We start from the raw sequence: 21,508 nt of genomic DNA on the forward strand, positions 1-21,508 counted from the left end.
AACACTCAGTCTTCCAGGCTAAGATTACAGCTTGTCCAGGTAGTGAGGTGAGGTACAGTAGGAGCCTGATGATTCTCCATTTGTTAAATACTAAAGCGCAATATGTTATGTAGATTTTACTGTATTGTTTTAGTTTAAATATCACTGAATAGATCACAGAAATTTTGCCCAGAGCAGTAAGTAGTTCTCAAAGTGTGGTCTCTAAAGCAGCAACATAAGGATCACTAAAGACTTGTTCTGAATGTAAATTCTCAGTCCCCACCCCAGACCTACCGAATGATGGGGCCCCCAAACCTGTGTTTTAACAAGTCCTTTAGGTGATACTGATACAGACTAAAGTTTGAGAACCACTGACCTAGAAATTATTATTATAATATTCACATTATTCTAGCTGAATTTTGAAGTGTTCTACTAATATCTGTTATATAAAAGGTTGAAGTAGTTGACACTTGATATAAAAATCATCTTTCTTAGATGAGTTAAATTTAGTTCAGTTACTACTCTTCCATGGAGAGATGTTTAAAGACATTGACTTCTTCAGAATATTCTCTGAAGAAGAGAATAACTTCTGAATAATAAATAACTTATTATAATAAGTTATTTATATTATAATTATTTTTATTATAATTATTATTTATATTTAATTATAATTAAATAAATAACTTCTGAATAATAAATAACTAAAATTATTTTGAACATGATGAATATTTTTAACAGATTGATGCAAAATAATGTGTAGTCCTCTTGGTGAAATGACTAGTATTCCATTTTCTTTTTAATGAGTCATTATTTGGTTCTTCTTCATAATGGAATATTTCCGTTTTATGGTGATTCTTTTTCACTTGTCATAAAAAAATCTAAAACAGAACTGACACTGCTATAATATCTTTTTGCTTGTAGTGAAAGAGAAATTCAGGTAAATAGCTCTGCATAGGATACCCTGAGAGTAGAAAAGAGAGCAGCATCTGACAGTTTAGGGTAAGGTAGGAACAAGTAAAGCTTATTGGAGGACTCGATGCTTTGAGATGAGTCACTCATTCATCAAATTTATTGAATACCTGGTATGTAACAATTGCTCTTCTAGATACTGGAGGTACAGCACTGAACAAAATGTACAAAGTCCCTACTCTCACAGAGGTTACAATATAATGGTGGGGACTGATAATAAATAAACATAGTATGTCGGATGGTGATACCTACTGTGAAGGAAAATAAAATAGGGGGACGTAGAGCATGATGGGGGAAGAGAACATTTTACGTAGGAAAATTAAGGAAGACCTCTCTGATAATGTGATAGTCAAGCATCTACCTTAAGGAAGTATGGGAGACAGCCACATAGGTAAGTTGGGGAAGAATGTTTCAGGCAAAGGAATAGTGAGTACGAGGCCCTGAGATGCTCATTGAGGTGGTCACGTGCTAGTTCTTTGTGTGGTTGACAAAGAGGCCAGTGTAGCTGGAGCAAGAAGAGTGGGGAAAGTGTGGGAGACGAGGTCATAGTGATACCTGGGAACCAGATCACATGGAACTTGGGATTTAATTCTTAAAGAGATGTAGAGTCATTGGGTACAATTTTTTAACTTGTCATTTTGAAGTAATTTTAGACTTACAGAAAAGTTGCGAAACTAGTACCAAGAGTTCCTATGTACTCTTCACTCAACTTTCCCTAATGTTCACATCTTGTGTAACCACACTGTAGTTATCAAAACTTAGAAATTAAAAATGGTACAGTACTATAAACTACAGACTGGATTTTACCCGTTTTCCCACTAATGTCCTTTTTCTGTTCTAGGATCTATTCCAGGATCGCACATTGCATTTAGTTGTCATGTCTTCTTCATCTTCTCCAGACTCTGTTAGTTCCTCAGTCTTTCTTTGCCTTTCATGACCTTGACACTTGAAAAGGACTGGCCAGTTATTTTGTAGAATATCCCTCAGTGTGGTTTTGTCTATTTTCTCATGATTACATGAAGCTTATTCATTTTTGACAAGAATACCACTGAAGTTATGTGCCCTTCTCTGGGTGTCAAATCGAAAGGCACATGTCTTATTACAGATGCTGTTAATCTCGATTATTTGTGGTGTCAGCTGGGCTTCTCCACTGTTTGATACTAGGCAAATTTCCTGTTTCTCTTTAAACTTCCATCCACTAATCTTAGCATCCATTGGTAGATCTTGCCTGCACAATTATTACTGTGGTGTTTCAATGGTGATTTTCTATCATCATTCATTCATCATTCCTTCATTTATTGATTGGAATTATTCTGTAAGAGCTGTTTCTTTTTTCTATTATTTATTTATTTATTTATTTTTATTTTTTGCTGCGCATGGGCTTTCTCTGGTTGTGGCAAGTGGGGGCTCCCCTTCGTTGCAGTGCGTGGGCTTCTCATTGCAGTGGCTTCTCTTGTTGCAGAGCGTGGGCTCTAGAGCGCAGGCTCAGTAGTTGTGGCGCACGGGCGTAGTTGCTCCGCGAAATGTGGGATCTTCCCGGACCAGGGATTGAACCTGTGTCCCCTGTGTTGGCAGGCAGAGTCTTAACCACTGCACCACGAGGGAAGTCCCAAGAGCTGTTTCTTCACTCACATTTATTTACTTAACTAATCGAGTTTCATATGAACTCATAGCTATTAGTTTTTTTCAGTGGTTTATAATCCAATACTGCAGTAGTTTGTTTTGTTCCAGCTTTGGCAGTAAGAACTCTTTCAGGTTGGCACCTGTGCACTTTCAAAGTGCTTACTCTTTTGAGCATTTGCACTATCAGAGACTCCACGCCCATCTTGTATTTTCCCTGCCCCAGCCCTACAATCAACTACTTCTCCAAGGAATTAAAGTTCCCTTTATTGGAGAAAGATACTTAGAAACAAAGACCTGGGTGCTTATTAACTAAGGTGTTATGGTCCTCTCAGCAGACAGTTTGAAAATATATGTAGTATATTAACCATTGCATATATATTTATTTCTATATCTATCTGTATATGTAATAGAAATATAATTTCATATCGATACCTCCAATACCCATTTAGTACCACAACATTCTTTCTCCCCTTTCCCCTTTCCTTTGTAACTTTGTTCTCCAAAGGCAAGAAACCAGGCTCTCATAATCTACAGTAGTTTTATTCATTTGTTAACCATTTATACCCATAAAGTAATTTCATACCCATATATACCCATAAAGTAATTTTACAGTTGCTAACCTATATCCCTGTGAAGAACAAATTTACTAACTAGAGTACAGTATTTATGTACAGTAGTTTTTGGTCTTTAGCCTTACAGTATACAATCAAAATACTGTTTTTCAAAGTATCATAGGTTAACTCTTCCCTCCCCATGCCTTTAGCATGGTTTTGTTATTCACTTTTAATACAATAAGAATTATTTATTAATAGTTTTTATTCCATTTTGGGTTCCTCCACACTTTGGTTAATTGTTTAAAAATTTACATACGGTAAATTTCATTTGTGCGTAGACAGTTCTTTTGGTTGTGGCAGATGCATAGAGTTATGTGTCTACCACCACAAACATAATACAGAACATTTCCATCACCCCAAAATTCCCTGGTGCTGCTCTGTTCTTTTATAGTCAACCCCTCCTCCACCTCCTGCCCTTGAAAATCACTAGCTGCTTTCTGTCCCTATAGTTTTGTCTTTTCCAGAGTGTCATTAATGAAATCATACACTATGCATTATTTTGGGTCTGGTTTCATTGTCTTAACAAAATACTTATAAGATTCATCTATGTGTGTTAATACTTTGTTTCTTTTTAGAGCTGAGGAGTATCCCATTGAATGGATGCACCCATTTGTTTATCCAAAGGACATACAAATTGTTTCCAGCTCTGGGTCATTAGAGATTTTTAAGCAACTGATCTAACTTACATTTATCAAAAGGATCACTTTGACCACCTGGTTAAATATAGACTGGGGGGGTGTAGGGGTGCAGGACAGAAGCAACGAAACCAGTTGGAGAACTTGCCCAGGCTTATAAGTTAGGTGTAAGTTATAGGTGTAATCCAGGCAGTCTGGCTTCAGGGTCCATGCTCTTAACTGCCACTTTTTCTGCCCTTTGAAAATGAAAGGAGTGAATCATTCTGTCAGTTACTGCTGACAGGTCATGTTATAGCCTGAGGAGTAGATTTTGAAATCTGGGAGGTGTGTGTCTGGGGGGGAAGTCATTGGTTACTTTACAAGAGCAGTTTCAGTGAAGTAATGGAGGTGAAAGCATAATTCAAGAGAAAATGAGAGGGAAAATGAGTCTTAAGTAAAGGCTTACAAGACAAGTAGAAACTAAGTGGGTGGTTCAAGAAGAAAATTTGTGGCAAATGGCATAGTATGTTGGTATAAACCAGCATGATATGTTTGAGGATACTGGGTAGTTTTGTGTTATTAACATCCAGGGTTGAAAGTGGGGAACAGAAGGTAAAAGGTTAGCAGTGGTTAGCACATAGTCCCTTGAGGGCTTAGTGAAGGAGTTTTAACTTTATGCTGAAAAGTGTGGGGAGTCATTGAAATATTTTTGGTAGAAAATAATAATATCAAATTTGTGTTTTAGAGAGAATTCCTCTGGCAGCAGTGGGGTGGATATATGGGCAGGAAAATAGTGAGGAGAGATGCTGAATGTGCAGAAACAGGAGTCTCTTAAAATATTCCAGTGAAAAGGGATAGAAATCAAGTTAGGGCAAGAGGGAAGTGATTTTAAAACTTGTAGAAGTTGAATTTGATAGAAGTTGGTGTGACATTGAATGTAGGGGATAAGGAAGGAGAGAGGAAACCACACGTGAATCCTTGACCAACTAAGTTGGTGTATTTCCCTTACTGAGATGGGGGATGCAAAAGAAGTGAATAACGATTCAGTTTTAGGTAGTCTGAGTTTGAAATGCGTAGAGGGAGAAGATATTCCCTGGAGTCTAGAGTTTGGGAAACTAGATTGGAAGTTGTCATCATTTTAAAGACGTTTGAAACCATGGTTTTCGAGAGTGTACAGAGCTAATTTTTTGTCTTGGTAGAGTGCTGAGGTTTAAAAGAGAATAAAGGTAGATAAGTCTACAAAAGATATTGAGAATGAGAGAGGAAAATCAAGATAATAGTGTCATAAAAGCCAGATGAGGAGTGATTTTCCATGTCAGATACCATGGGAAGGTAACGGATGCTGAGGATTTAGTGTCCCTTGGATATTTCAGTATAGATGTCATCAGTGACCTTGATGAGAACAGTTGCATGGAGTTGATAGAGGAGAAATTCAAAATTCAGACATTTACAGAAATAGAGTAGAAGAAATAGAGATAGCAATTTCATGATACCTGGCCGTGAAGAAAACAGGAGACCATTAGCTTGAAAGGGGGAGAATGCTTTTTTTAAGATTCAGGTGTTTATATTGAGTAGCAATGGAAAAGTTGAAGATGCACATCAGAGGGTATGGGCTTTGGGGAGCCAGATCCTTGGGGTAGGTGAGGGTGGAATCTGAACACAAGTGGAAGGTGTGGCCTTTGGATCAGAGAGACTCTGCCTCCTTTAAGATTGGTGAGAGAAATTATTGCCAGTGATTGTGGGCTTTTGTTTGGGGTTGGGGAGGAGTTTCATTGAAAAGGTCCTGTAGTCTAAGTAAAATACTGTCAAATAATCAAGGTTCTTTCTTTCCTTTTTTTTTTCTTTTTTACTGGTTTGGTTTTATATATTATAAATAATTTTAGTGGGAAATCATTATTAAGTCTTGTACTTAGCTTTAAGTTTAGGGGGCTGCTTTAGGTTCCGTAGATGCTTCTTGCTTTAATAAAAGAATTAGTAGACATTTTCTTTACTAAATATCAGGGTATCTGCCTTTATAGCCTGATTTCATAATATCTTTTATGAGTATTTTACTTTATGTATTTGATTTCATAAGTGATTTGCCCAATGGCATGTCCAAATCCATATAATAATACATTTACTGTGATGGATTTTACTTCTCTTTTGCTGAGACAGGTTGCTATAAATATTGGATATATTCAGGCTTGTATTCAACCTATTGCAGTTTCTTATTGGTTGGGATGGCTTTTGTTGGAATAGGAGTAAAATTGCTGAGAGTCTAGTCTCAACCCCTTAGAAAGTTAATCTCTTTAACATTATCTTTATTTAGTAGTGTCTTTGTGGTTCTGCAGAGAAGTTTTATCTTTGAGAGTATGGTTTTAGATTCTTTTTCTTTCTTTCTTTTTTTTTTCTTTTTTGGCTGCTTTGCAGCTTGCGGGCTTTTCTCTGGTGTGGAGAGTGGGGGGAGGCTCCTCTTTGTTGTGGTGCGCGGGCTCATTGCAGTGGCTCCTCTTGTTGCGGAGCACGAGCTCTAGGTGCGTGAGTAGTTGTGCACAGGCTCAATAGTTGTGGCTCGTGAGCTCTAGAGCTCAGGCTCAGTAGTTGTGGTGCACGGGCTTAGTTGCTCTGTGGCATGTGGGATCTTCCTGGACCAGGGCTCGAACCCACGTCGCCTGCGTTGGCAGGCGGATTCTTAACCACTGCGCCACCAGGGAAGTTCCTGTTTCAGATTCTTGATTCTTGGGTCAGGTAGAAATAGGAATCAGTCTGATATGTGGGAAGTAGTGTTTCAGCAATTAAAGTTTTCCAGAATCCAGAGGTACTAATTAGAGCCACAGGAGATTATTTACCAAGAGATTCTTTCAGGTGTTAGAAGAAAACAGTGAATGAGGAATTTACTCCCAAAAAAATGATTTTTATTATAGGCAGCTCTCATGAATTTATTAATAATCATTTTTTAGAATAATGGAACTTGAGGTACTTTTATATATTTTCTCCAAAAAGGAGCCTTTTTATGAGGTTGAAACAGTAGTACTGTAAGTTAAGATTTTGTTTTGTCATTGTTGTATTTTAAAACATAAACTGTGGGCTTCCCTGGTGGCACAGTGGTTAAGAGTCCGCCTGCCAATGCAGGGGACACAGGTTCGAGCCCTGGTCCGGGAGGATCCCACATGCCATGGACCAGCTAAGCCCAAGAGCCACAACTACTGAGCCTGCGCTCTAGAACCCACGAGCCACAACTACTGAGCCCACATGCCACAGCTACTGAAGCCCACATGCCTATAGCCCATGCTCCACAACAAGAGAAGCCACTGCAATGAGAAGCCTGCGCACCGCAACGAAGAGTAGCCCCCCCACTCGCAGCAGTGAAAACCCAGTGCAGCCAAAAATAAATAAGTAAAAAATAAATTTATTGTAAAAAATTAAAATAAAACATAAACCTTAATAAAGTGTTGAAATACGTTTGCCATTAGGTGTTGCTCCCAGTGTGTGTATTATAAGCATCAGGGCTCTGTCAGGGTACTGTAGCCAGGATTCAGTCTATTAAGTAACTTAAAAAAATCAAAAATAAATCAAAATACAAAAGAGAGCAACAGAAGTGGTTTACAAGTTGGAGGAAATATTTCTGGGGAAAAAGTGAAATAGCTTGATATTGTACAATTAAAGTAAAGCTAAAAACATAACTCTATACTGCAAATTAATAGCCTTTAAATATAAATTAAAATCTTGATTATCTGAAACCAGGGGATATAGCTAGTCTGGATAATTAAAAGGGTGTCCTCTTAAAAATTGAAATTATTTTAACTGGTTTTGATTGCAGAGGGTTTTATGTGCTTTCTAAAATTTAATAAAAAGAATATAATTTGAATTATTCCAATTCAAAGTAATCTATCTGGACATTGATATATATAATATACCATCAGTTAATATGCTGTTTTGGGGAGATCTATTTGCCCCTATCTTAAATCGTCTTTACTGCTGTTTTGAGTCTTTTCCCCCTTTAATTTTACTGTTTTCTTTGTGGTTAGTTTCTTAACCTTGACTTATGTTCCTGGTTATAAGGGGGTACACCTTACTTATAAATTTTTGTTTTACATGGATAAACACAGGTTTTACATGCTTTTAAAAGTAGGGAAAAAATAGACTATAATTTGAATTATTTTAATTCAGGGTCACCTTTCTGAACATTTAATATGGTATGCCATCAGTTAATGGACTGTTATGAGGGCTGTTTGCCCCATTCTGAGTCATCTTACTCTGTGGCTTTTTTGAGCCTTTTCCTCCTAGTCTTCTCTTTCCTTTGTAGTTAGTTCTTGGCTTGACTTAAATGTTTCTGTTTATAAAGGGATATGTCTTACTTTCAGGGTTTTGTTTTTGCTTCAAATAAGAGAAATTGGACACCAGGTTATGAAAATAAACTTATTCTCAGAGGGAGCTGAGAAAGAGTATTTTGAGAGGTGTTTGATATGTTGAACATGGGTCCAGCCAGTTCATAAAGTGAACATCTAGGATGTTGATGATTTTGTATCTGCTGAAGCCCCAGTAAAGTCAAATTTAGCTGCACCAGTGGTGTGGTTAGATCCCCATCTTATACAGATGTTATGATGGTTTCACAAACTAACTGGAGGCATCACATAAGAAACCATAATAAACAGAAATCTGTCATTGCCTAGTCCGGAATTCTAGGAAGCAGCTGCCCCTCCGCTACCCCAAACCATATCCCTGTAGATTCTGAGCTTTCTGTAGAAAATCTTATTTTCTCTGCCCTAATTATTAACTTACTGTGAAGGGTTTGAGTATTGACTCCTCTAAAGATATTTTGTATAGTGAAAGTGGCTATAAAATTGATTTTTGTTGATGTGCTTGCTTTAGTGTGTTTTTCCATAGTAGATAAAAGTTTTGTGAATTAAGGATATTTAGTTACTGGGTAGAGAAAAGACACCACAATGAAAGATTTTTCATTTATTTAAAACAACTTTCACTATTGAGGATTTTTAATATTAAAAAGTATGTTGTTCATCGTTTAAATTCTGAGAAGCTGTTTTATTCACTATTGCCGAGGTTTCTGGAGCTACCAAAAGGCCATTCATTATACACCACTTGTGCTTTTAAATTTTAGTCAGAATTCATAGGATACCTTAAGTGGTATAATTACCAATTATTATATACAATGCAGCTTTTAAAAAGAGGGTTTTTTTTTCCTTAAGAATTACTCTGGGGCTTCCCTGGTGGCGCAGTGGTTGAGAATCTGCCCGCCAATGCAGGGGACACGGGTTCGAGCCCTGGTCTGGGAAGATCCCACATGCTGCGGAGCAGCTGGGTCCGTGAGCCACAACTGCTGAGCCTGCGTGTCTGGAGCTTGTGCTCCGCAACAAGAGAGGCCGCGACAGTGAGAGGCCCGTGTACCGCGATGGAGAGTGGCCCCCCACTCACCGCAACTAGACAAAGCCCTTGCGCAGAAACGAAGACCCAACACAGCCAAAAATAAATAAATAATTTTTTTTTAAAAAAAAGAATTACTCTGTAAACAATTCAGTGTGGAAATAGTTTGTAACTGATGTTATAAACTATATCTGTGTTTAGTTATGTAAACTATGTTTAGTTTTAATGACTACTCAAAAGAATGAGTATTATTTTAAGGAAATATCAAAAGGAAATACTTAGTTTTCCAGAAATAGTTATGATTATTGGATATAGTTGAAGAACTAATTGATAATGTGGACTCAAACCTACTTGTTTTCACATTTTTAAATTAAAACAATTTTTTAATGGAATGGAAAAACACTAGCTTATCTTAGAAGCATTATAAACTTATCTAGATATCCTTTTCAGAGCTCTGACGTGGAACTTGGATCCTGTTAGGCAGGCTTTTTTGTGGGTGTATGAATTCAGATTCCACCTGTCAGTGTACCTATAGGTAAAGACATTAAATCACACCCTCTGTTCTGACCTTTCCCCTGGGGACACTGACTAGAATTCTTTGGCTCAGCATGAGAGGCTATTTGAATAGCTCAGTTCAGAAGAGCACTTTGTGAAGCAGCAAGAACAAGGGAAATAATGTTGCAACTACATTTTTTAAGACTGCTACTATGGAGACTTAAAACTTGACTTTCCCTACCAGGTTCTGCTTGGAAGGCTTTTATTTCCACAGACATATTTTGATACCGGAGGCAGTTTTATTGCTTAGCTAATTAGATATTTATATTTTTATTCTTCCATTCTTCAACAATTTAGTAATTATTCTAATTAAAAACATGTTTGCTTGCTTTCAGTTTTGTGTTTTTGTTTTGTTCTCGTTTTTTTGATGAAGACTGATGGAGATCTAGTTCTTTTTAGATTTGTGGGGTTTTTTTGTTGTTTAGTTGTATGAATTAATTTTATAATGTTTATTTGATAGTGCTAAGGAGAAATTTTCATACTGCTATGGTATATCTGGATAAACTAAACAGAACTTTTTTAGTGTAGTGGAAAACTGGTACAGCAAATGAGGAAAATTAGCAGCTACAACTTCTAGAATGGATTCTTGCAGGACCTATTTGGCAACTGTCAAACTTAGTGGCTCGTGGTTGGAAGAACAAGATGAAGACATTTATGAGGTTGAATCTCGGGTGCCTTTACCACGTCCTTTTCCTCTATGTGAACATTTGGATGAAAATAACTCAGTAATTGTTAATACTTCTATTTTTCATTTTATTCATAAAAGAAATGGGCATACATTAAAACTTATTTCCAAAATTTCCCTGCCTACCCCTCCTTATTCAGTAAGTATAAAAATTTGGTTTTTTATAGTCTTATGCTTTCAGTTTTTTATACATTTAGTTTAAAACTGTAATGAGAAATGAACTTTAAATGTCTTTGATAAGGGTAAATGGAATAGAATCTTGTTTTCTTCTTGTTTGGTGTGTTGCTATTCATTCATCCTGTAATGATTAATGTATTGAATGGCTAAATTTTGTCCACAAGCCCCAACTTGGGTACATTTTTCATTGCAGAAAGCAGAATGAGATAATATTTCAGTTCTCTCATGCCAGGCAAGCTGTTTAAAAAGATCCTGCTTGTCCTTACGAATCTTACTTCTATATGTTTATGATGCCAATCCTGAGTAAAAATGGAATGATTATATTTGAAGGAATAGGCATTGTCATACCTAAAACAGCTAAGTGAATTGTCATTGAGCCAATTAGGAAATGTTTACAATCATATGACATATTGCCTGTAGTTCTGGAAAAGAAAAAAGGAAACCTGGGTTCTTATTTCAGTTTTTTTGCTAACTCCCTAAGGAGCTTATTTTTAATATGCCTACTAATCCTATGAGGAAATACCTTTTTCTGCTTTTTATGTGAAATGTATGTTATAAGCAGTGTTAAGGGTATTTAGCATAGTTAGTATTTCAGGTTCATTTGACACTTAAATGTTGTGAATGATTCACTACAAGTTAGTATGTTATTTGCCACTTTTTGTGACTTTCATGGCTTTAATTATATGTACTAGCTAGTATTTAACAAGACAGATGCTTTTAGAATAGTTTTATTACCTCCCCTAAAGCTTTTATATTAAAGTGACAGATTATTTACTATGATACATACTTTTAATGTAGCAAGTTTATTAAATTATATGATATTTTTATATATTTCACATTATTAAGTATTAGGTTATAGGTATTATATAAACATTAGGAATAAACTGTACCTTAACTGGATGGAAGAGGTATTTTAAAGTATAATGTATTTAAATAAATATTTGAATGAATCTCTTATTCCAGTAAATGTGGGTGCCATCTTCTATAATAAGTGAAATTTGTTTCCTGGATCTACTGTATTTGAGCCCCAGCTTTTTTGTTTTGCTTTGTAAAACTGAAGTTATTTCTTATGGTTTTATAGTAATATTTAAATGTATCTTAAGGCAGGTTTACATCTTGTCAGAAAATAGAATATAGAAGCTAACTTATTTTTCTTATCTAAAGCAAGTGTTTATTTTGTTGTAGTTCATTGTTGTGTTTGTACAGTAAAATTGAAAAAGGAACAAAAAACTCATATCCTAATTAGTTACAGCTGTGAACTCTTTTAGAGATTTCATATATTTCAGGCAACCATTTTACAATGTACAGAAAAAAAATTACATATGTACATGTGAAAGCAGTTGATTTATTTCTAGAATATAGGCTGTGACTAAGTTCAGGAGCAGGGCTTTTTATAAATTAGTTCATATTTTATGGTCATTTTTTAATTTTAAAAATTAATGTATACTGGTTATTCACATTTAAAGGAAAATAGTCTTTTGCCAGTCAAAAGTAAAAATATATATAAAGTTTTATCTTTGTTGAGGTAACAACATATTATTACAGATATTTTAGGAAATATTTTGTGATTAAAATACGTGCTTAATTTTCCATTATGAATCTTAAATGTGTATGCATATTATTTTCAAGTAATGGGTTGTGAATGATATTTAAAACATCATATTAAAACAAGAATAACTGTACAATAGATATGTGAGATACTGATTTATCCAACCACAAAATGATACCACAAAAAGCTTTACTTAGTACCTCTAAAATCTATTTGCTGTGGTAAATTTTAAAATGCTATGGTAAATTTTTTTTTAATGTAATGATGTTAATATTAAATACCAGAAACATTTGAGCTCAGTTTTTCGCCATGTAGTTGTTTTAATAAAAACAGATAATGCAGGTGCTAGCAGTAAGAAACCCAGAAAACTAAAGCAGAGATAGTGCTTTTCTGCAATTTCATGCAGCTGATAACAGTGATCACTGTTTTTGAGCGCTTTGGCCTTGAGCCTGTACTTGACTGCCATCTTAAAAATTGTTTAAGAATGTGGTCAGTATATGCCAATGACAGCATTTTAAGGAGGCTGTGTTTATAGATAATGCCTCTATATTCTAAGGTTTTGAAAATAAACTGAATATTCATTTAGACTCTTGTAGATGTTTCACAAATGGACAGAAGTATAAAGCTTTTAGTTAAAATATGGGTTAAACTTCATTTTGTTGTGCCACTATGATTTTATTCATTGATGACATTGCATTAATCATTTATTATTAGTTCCTCACAGTGTACAGCAGGAGTCGCAGTCAATAAGTGTTAAATACAGAAAACATAAAGCTTATCATGGAACACATAGTTACATAAAATTATTTACCAAATACAAAAGGGCCTGTGTTTTTTTTTTTTTTTTTTTTTTCGGTATGCGGGCCTCTCACTGTTGTGGCCTCTCCCGTTGCGGAGCACAGGCTCCGGACGCGCAGGCCTAGCGGCCATGGCTCACGGGCTTAGCTGCTCCGCGGCATGTGGGATCCTCCCGGACCGGGGCACGAACCCGCGTCTCCTGCATCGGCAGGCAGACTCTCAACCACTGCGCCACCAGGGAAGCCCCGGGCCTGTGTTTTATTAATTTTATATTTCTTTTCATATGATAGCATATGAAGCTTTTTTTGTTGTTCAATAAAATTAGAATACATATCTTATGGAAAGATGTACACAGCTAATCTACTTATCTACTGATTTACTCTACCTACTAGTACTAGCATGCACTAGAAATATTAAATGACTACAATTCAACAGTATATCTTTATTTTCAGTTAAAATTCTTTTTTTAAATCTTTAATGGGGAATGACACTGGTATTCTTAACACTTTGTCTTCCTTCACGTCTACTTTCCCTCTTTGTTTAGCTGGAACATGCGAAAGTTACACAGACAGAATTGATGCGTGAGTCATTTAGACAGAAACAAGAAGTGACAGAGTCCCTTAAGTGCCAAGAAGAACTGCGAGAGCGCCTTCATGAGGAGTGCAGGGCCAGAGAACAGCTGGCTGTGGAGCTCAGTAAGGCTGAGGGTGAGCACCCTGCCATTGGCAACTGAGGGTGGAGAAATTTCAAGTCTAAAAATAAATTGTGGTGCAAGCCAGGTTTGGAAACCACCAGTCTACATTTAATTTCAAATGCCCATTGAAAAGTAGTTATAGTTTGTCTTCAGAATTCCTCTAAGCAGTTTTTAAAACTATATATATCTTTTTAATTATAAAAAGTACTTAGTAGAATTATAGAAAGTATTTAAAATTTTAGAAAATACAGAAATGAATGATAGTGCATTGTTACCATAATCCCACCATAAGACAACTGTTACAATTTAAAGATGAGGAAACTGGAGCAAAGAGATGCTAATAAATTGTTCAGTCACCACTAAATTGTGATTCCAGGCTTTTAAGCCTGTAAAGCTCCATGCTGTTTATATCCTACCATGCTGTTGTGGGTGTTGGCCTTCTAGAATCACTTAAAATATCAACTTTCTCTGGTATATTTAAAATGTGATTCAGTTCACAGCATCTGATTTATATTAAGCTTTCCAGGAACCTATCTATTTATATCCATTTAATAAAGTGTGTTATACCTACATGATATGATACATTAGCATAACAAATAGAAAATTCAGAGGAATTTATTTAGACATATTTAATAAGAAAAGGCTGTATTGAGCACACCATAGTTAACTGCTGTCATCAGCAAATTCATTCAAGACTTAATAGGTTGGAATGATTTAAAATTTGCTAACAGAACACCTTTTATTATTTATATAAATATAATGGTAAAATTTGAAATAATAATTACATTCCTTGTTTATTTTATAGGTGTCATTGATGGCTATGCAGATGAAAAAACGCTTTTTGAAAGGCAAATTCAGGAAAAAACTGATATAATAGATCGCCTTGAGCAAGAGTTGTTATGTGCAGGTAATAGATTACAAGAATTAGAAGCAGAGCAACAGCAGATCCAAGAAGAAAGAGAATTACTGTCGAGGCAGAAGGAAGCTATGAAAGCTGAGGCAGGCCCAGTTGAACAGCGTATGTATTTCTAGACTTTATATGAAACATTCCTGAAAAGTTCAAGATGACTTTTTTTCCCCCTTTCAGTGCCATTATCTATACATTTTATATAGGGATCAAAAAATAATAAGAAAATCTACCTTATTGGTAATTGTCTTATTAGCCAACCATGTGGAATCAATTTTTTTTCTTTCTCCTTTGGCATATTTTGACAGAAAAAGATAATTCTTCATTTATCCTCAAACCTCTGCCTAAAGAGAAAGCTGCATATAATGAGGCAGGATATTTTTTAAACTGTGTAAGATTTAATTCTTTTAATTGCAGAAAGGCAGCAAAATGTGTACTTGGATTAACTAAGTAAGAGCACTAACCTGCACTAGTAGTGAGCAGGTTAGGTCTATTTCAGCCTGCAAGATAATAGATTGAAAAGGTCACTGGCTGTTAGAAGCAGGCTGACATCTAGTTTAATATAAGCAGGACTTCAAAGAATAAATAAGTTTACAAATAACCTTTAATTTTTTCTTAAGTGAGACATTAGGTAACATCTTAAAGTTTGTTTGGTGGTAAAAAAAATAAATGTCAGTCTTTGTAACAGTGGAACTTTAAATCCTTTTAATCATATCTTCTCACTTGTATATTACACATGCAGTCAGATTATAAATGTGTAGTCTAATTGAATTTTATCAATTTAGAGATACAACATACATTTTTGTAATATGGTGAAGTTTTTCTGGTTGCTCAAATTTGTTTAGCACAGGTTTAGGGTTGGAATTTTTAATGTGGAAAGTATATGTATGATACATGTAAAATGTCTAAGAAATACTGATACATCTGAAAATGTTACCAATGATAATAATCAGTGGTTTCAACTTTTACTTCTAATTCTTTTGTGTATGTGTATTATTCTATTTTAGGAAATAGAAGACATGTAAATTATCATATTTTTGTTCTCTGTGTGTGTTTTTTCTTTCCTAATAGGACTAGTAGATGCTGCAGTCGATGCAGCACCTGGAGCAGGTGTGTTTATACAATTGCATGGCCATTGGGTGACCCTTGGATTTTTCAACCAACTAACGTATCTCTTAATTTTGCTGTTTTGTTTCATACTTACAGTTTTTCTCTTTAACAACAGAAAAACTCTTCTTACAATAAAAATACTTATTTACATTTGGAATTAACAACTGAGATTCATAGTAACCATCATCTTATTATATTATTCCACAGAGCTTATGACCATTTCAGTTTTTTAAAGAAAACGTTGGTTTATTAAAAGTTTTTTTCTTTAATAAATATATTAAACTCTTACAGCCTATGAGTTTTCAGATTACTCTGTTCTAAATCAGGAAGTATGTAAGATGATGGTATCAATAGGATCAGTGAAATTTAATAGACTTTCTGGTTGATTAACTTTTATATTAACATCTAAATTGTTTTAAAAGGAAAGCTGTTTTCTGTAGATTTCTAATCCTGAGTACAGTGTTGACAGACCAGTTAGCGTAAAGACTCTAGAGTTATATTCCTTCCATTTTCTTCATTAGAGAATTGTTCTACTTTGCTATATGTAATTTATTATTGTATGATTAATATTAATAATGATGGCTAACACTTATATGTAGTGCTTACCGTAGTCTAGGCACTGTTCTTCGCATATATTAACTCATTTGATTCCACAATAACTCTTAGAGTTCAGTACTGTTACTATCCCCAGTTTACATATAAGGAAATTGAAGGACATCATGTTAAGTGTCACAGAGACAAGTGGCAGTTAGGATGTGAACCCACAGTCTTTGCTCTTAAGCACCACACCACACTGCCTCTCATACTTGTCAATTTTCCTGTGATACACATACATGTGAGCATGCAAGACTAAGTCAGGAATGTGGATCTAATAGAGTAAGGCTAATAGGAAATTCTGATTCTAGTTGTATTTCTTTTCTATAACTCTTACTTGCCTTGGTTAAAGGTTTTCAGTATTTGATCTCTGTGTGTATTGTGTATGCATATAAAAATGACTTTATGGGTTTAAATGAATTGATTTTTGCCTGAGGTGAGTTCTTTCTGTACTTGAATTTGGTTAGACTTTGCTCTTTTCCTTATAGTGAAAGTGGATTTTGAGGGCGTCATTTGCTATGCTCTTTTCACAAAAATATTGTTTTTAGCGACAGGACATATTCTTTTTGTTAATTCTGTACAATTTTATTGATACTAGCTTGCTTACTTACATAGGAATATGTTATTTTGATATTTTCATAAGAGTATTTTCCTTTTTTACATGTGTTTGAAGTAAAACTCGGCTCCTTTATTTCATGAAGTTAAAATTTGAATACAGTTATGGGTGGTTTCACTATCATAACATCATTAATTGTGATTTAATGTAGTATATTTTTGCACTTATAAACAGAATTACTACAGGAAACAGAAAAACTGATGAAGGAAAAACTAGAGGTACAGTGTCAAGCTGAAAAAGTATGCGATGACCTTCAAAAACAAGTGAAAGCTCTAGAAATAGATGTCGAGGAACAAGTCAGTAGATTTATAGAGCTGGAACAGGAAAAAAATGCTGAACTAATGGACTTAAGACAGCAAAACCAAGCACTGGAAAAGCAGTTAGAAAAAATGAGAAAATTTTTAGATGTAAGTATTCTCAACATTAATATTAATTTTCTCAGTGGAATGCTACTTGCTGCTCTTCTAGGTTGTGGATTTTAAATTATGGAGGGACTCTTAAATTCTAATACTTAAATTCTAATATTTCCATCTATATGTGTCATCTACTAATTAATTGAAAAATAGTATTTTGATTAAAAATTCTAGTAATTTTTATTGTGCAGCTTTCAGAATTAAAAGCAATACAGGCAGATTATGAGTAAGCCCTACCAGTTAGCCTTTCCAAATTCATGGTTAAGAAGTTTGTCCTAGTCTTTTTCTTAACCAATAGCCAAAGCAAGTTAGGATCCTAAAAGCTAATTGGCCACCACTGTTTAACCCATAAAAGATACACACACAGGTAACAAGTCCCGTGCCCTGAAAGCAAAGGACTGGAACAGTTGTCATGCTGTCATTACTGTCTTCCAAAAAGATGTTAAGTCTCTAATTTCACATGGATTTTCTTCTTTGGGATTTCATTTAAGCCATGTGTTATCTTCACAGATCAGAGAATAAGATTCTTACACATTTTATAATTTTAGGTGTAAAACCTAGATTAAAATGAAAGAAATTGATTTACTACACAATTTGTTCTACTTTTTTTTGTCTAATGACTAAATTAATAGTGGAATTCCTCCTTTCTTCCAAAAAAGTAAATTCATTTTAAGAAGAACATATTTATTTCATTCTGTGTTTAACATTACTTGAATTTTTAAAAGTGTTGTGCTTCAGATAACATTTAAATGCTTAAATTTTTGTTGAAGAGACATAATAGGTTATGTACCATACAACAAATGTTATCTTTTTAATAAACCTTTTTGGTTTGGGGTATTCCCGTGATCATCAGTTGTTCATCTTCAAACAAAACTATGCCTACAATTAAAGGGAAGTAAGGAAAATAATAGCTTTAATAAATATTATTTCTTCAGTTACTATTATTATTAAACTTCAGGAGCAAGCCATTGATAGAGAACACGAAAGAGATGTATTCCAACAGGAAATACAGAAACTAGAACAGCAACTTAAGGTCATACCTCGATTCCAGCCTATCAGTGAACATCAAACTAGAGAGGTAAGAATTTTACTGATACTGTCTACCATACAATAATTTGTATATTATGTGTAAAATAAGATGCATATAATAAAAAACAAGAAGAGTTCTTTCTATTGTATATAAATCTTCAAAATCAGAAACTTATATTACTTCAATATGAGAAGGTTCTTGAAACCCTAAAAATTCCAAACAAGTATAATATAAAATACCTATAAACTCACTGTAGTAAAATGTTATTTACATTCTCATTTAATAGAAGGAAACTGTTGTAGAACAGCCTTATCTATTGGAGCAGTAGAAAAGTTATCAATCCCCAGAGTTTGTAGTTATTCATTTTGTTCCTAACTTTTTTAGATTGTGAAAAGTAGCTCTGTGTTCATTGACACTCAAAAGAATATTTAAGCTCTAGAACTTCCTGTCATTTCCTACTATTTGTTTTCTTACATTTAAAAAGAGTGAGCTGCCTCATTCATGAAACTTCGAGAAACTAGCAAGGATGTGTGTATTTGATGTTCTTCCAAATCATTGATCCGTTTGTTTTCTCCTTACTTTGCCAGATCTGAGTCCCCAGCTTCTGATTTTTTCAGAATTAAAAAAAAAAAATCTAACTGTAACAGTATATTGTGCCATTTTGCCATATCTCCTTTACTGTCTTTTCCTTTGACCTCACTTCAAACTTAGTCCACCTTTTATTGTTAAAGTTTCTCCTCATGCTATATTACTGTCATCCTTGAACCTATAATTGTATGTAAGCTTGCATTTCTTCTAATGTTTTGAGGAATAAGTGCCATTTCCTGACAGTATCTCACTGAAATAAGGTAGAATTCCTTTTTTTCTTACCATCACATTTCTTTTTTTAAAATAAGCTTTCTCTCTTCACTTGCTTAGAACTAATTTCATAAGCTATCTTATTGATCCTTCCTGTATCCTTCCATCACCGAGCCATTCACTTGAATGGTGCTGCATATCAGAATCACTTAGGGAAACTTTCAGGGTGCACAAATCCCTCTCAGCCTCTATTCTGGGCTGGTGGAATCTGTAGGCTGCAAAGCTTTCCAAGTGACTGTATTAAAGGTCCCCAGTTTCCTCCCATCCCTGTGGTATTTAGAACCATTGTATTATTATATGTATCGATATAACCATTTGTGGGAAGAAAAACATAATCCATGAAAGTTTTTTAGGTCATCTTATCTTACATATAAATGTAAGTCAGTACTGTGTAAACTTGTTTTCTTTATTAGGTTTTGGTGTGGCTGTGCCATTAGAGCTTGTAATTCAACATTATTCAAAAATGTATTGTTGCTCTTCCTAGCTAGAGAAACTCTTAGTCTTAAGAGAACTTTTTTAAAAGGTTTGGTGAAAGCAATATTATTTCTCGTTTACTCGTACTGCTTAGATGTATCAACTTAGAAAACGTTGCTGTAGTTGGAGACAATGGCACTATCCTTATCAAAAATAAAATTAGCATAGCATCTAAAAATCCTTTTTGAAATGAGGATAGATATATTATTAACATGCTTACATTTTTTAACATTACAGTTTTTGCCTATTATATTTCCAGGTTGAACAGTTAACAAATCATCTGAAAGAAAAAACAGACAAGTGCAGTGAGCTTTTGCTCTCTAAAGAGCAGCTTCAGAGGGATATACAGGAACGTAATGAAGAAATTGAGAAACTGGAGTTCAGAGTAAGGGAATTGGAGCAAGCCTTACTCGTGAGTACGGACAGTTTTCAAAAGGTGTGACATTTTCTTTGGGTTAATTTTATCAAGTGTTTTAGTACAGATTACTCTTAGTTACATGAACATCAGTTTTTTTTTAATTAAAAAAAATCACTGATGATGCTTTGTTGATATTATTGCATAATGTATATATCTTGAGGTCTTCATTGACATCATAACCATTTCTGTTTATTCTTATCTCCAAATGTTCCTTGCATATCTGAGTCATGATAAAGAAAGATTAATTAAACCAGAAGAATTAATTGCCCTTTTAACCATCAGTAAGTTTGTGATTCTAAAATAATAGCAAAGTGAAAAAGCTGTAGGCACCAGTTTAGGCTGATGCTTTACCCCGAACTAAGAAGCAATGAGATCTGTTTCTGTTATGCTACAGAAAGCAAAAATGAAAAAAAAAAGAAAAAAGAAAGCAAAAATGAATGAAAGAAGATCAGGATAAGGAAATTGGGAGGGGAGCAGTTGAGGGGATAGCCTTCATTTTATCTGAGAAATGAATTTTAAGATTGTCAAGCAATTCCTGTCTTAATTTGTATAAAATGCATTCAAGACTGAATGTTGTAACTTTTGATCATTCACTATTGTAGATTATCTACTTCTAATTAGAGAAATAGAATTGCTACTTCTCCAATTAAAATGGTTAATCAGGATTTAATGTCTGAAATTTTGAGAAAATTCTTACATATTTAAAGGTAGAGGACCGAAAACAATTTGGATCTGTAGAAGCTAAAGCGGAATTGTCTCTAGAAATACAATTGCAGGCTGAGCGAGACGCCATAGACAGAAAGGAAAAAGAGGTAAGTTTATTTTATTTATTTATTTTTTTTTTTTTTTTGCGGTACGCGGGCCTCTCACTACTGTGGCCTCTCCCGTTGCGGAGCACAGGCTCCGGACACGCAGGCCCAGCAGCCATGGCTCATGGGTCCAGCCGCTCTGCGCGTGGCATGCGGGATCCTCCCGGACCGGGGCACAAACCCGCGTCCCCCGCATCAGCAGGCGGACCCCCAACCACTGCACCACCAGGGAAGCCCCAGGTAAGTTTATTTTTAATGACGAAGTGTGGCTTGAATTATTTTAGAAAATATAATTTGATTAGAATGAATTTTATGGTCTAAAACCAAAGTTTAGAGTGTTTCTTAGCTTATTGCCTAAGTTGAACTTGGAAGACAGTAAACATTTGAACCAATAAACTGGAATGAAGAAGAGGGGACAAGTAAAAACGCTTGGACACGGGAGGAAGGAAGTTTTGAGGACAGAAAAGGTGGCTGGTTTGGTAGGTATGAATTCAGTGAAGAGGAGAGTGCAGAGAGATAGTAGGGTTTGGGCACAAGGCAGTATCTTCCTCTTGACCTTACCATAGGCTTTGAATTACTGCTACTTTGCTGTGGGTTTTGTTTTTTTTTAAGTTGTATTGCCCTGGGAGATAATAGTGCCTTTTTACAGTGTGCTAAACAT

The 21,508-nt window shown here is 34.9% G+C and overlaps 1 protein-coding gene across 2 annotated transcripts in view; it reads left to right on the plus strand.

Moving 5' to 3' along the window:
• The window catches only part of AKAP9 (A-kinase anchoring protein 9), a 156,680-nt gene that overhangs the window by 101,689 nt on the left and 33,483 nt on the right, over positions 1-21,508 (plus strand). Inside the window, exons 24-30 of one of the 2 annotated variants that reach the window (XM_067042493.1) lie at positions 13,469-13,631; positions 14,424-14,636; positions 15,597-15,635; positions 17,020-17,252; positions 18,217-18,336; positions 19,880-20,056; positions 20,746-20,850. In XM_067042493.1, coding sequence (XP_066898594.1) covers positions 13,469-13,631; positions 14,424-14,636; positions 15,597-15,635; positions 17,020-17,252; positions 18,217-18,336; positions 19,880-20,056; positions 20,746-20,850 — 1,050 coding nt within the window. Of the gene's footprint in view, positions 1-10,278; positions 10,540-13,468; positions 13,632-14,423; positions 14,637-15,596; positions 15,636-17,019; positions 17,253-18,216; positions 18,337-19,879; positions 20,057-20,745; positions 20,851-21,508 lie in introns of those variants that run through there. The other variant, XM_067042494.1, reaches the window with a different exon arrangement.

Source organism: Kogia breviceps, chromosome 9 (genome assembly GCF_026419965.1).
Source record: "Kogia breviceps isolate mKogBre1 chromosome 9, mKogBre1 haplotype 1, whole genome shotgun sequence".
In the NCBI taxonomy this organism is placed as follows: Eukaryota; Metazoa; Chordata; class Mammalia; order Artiodactyla; family Physeteridae; genus Kogia; species Kogia breviceps.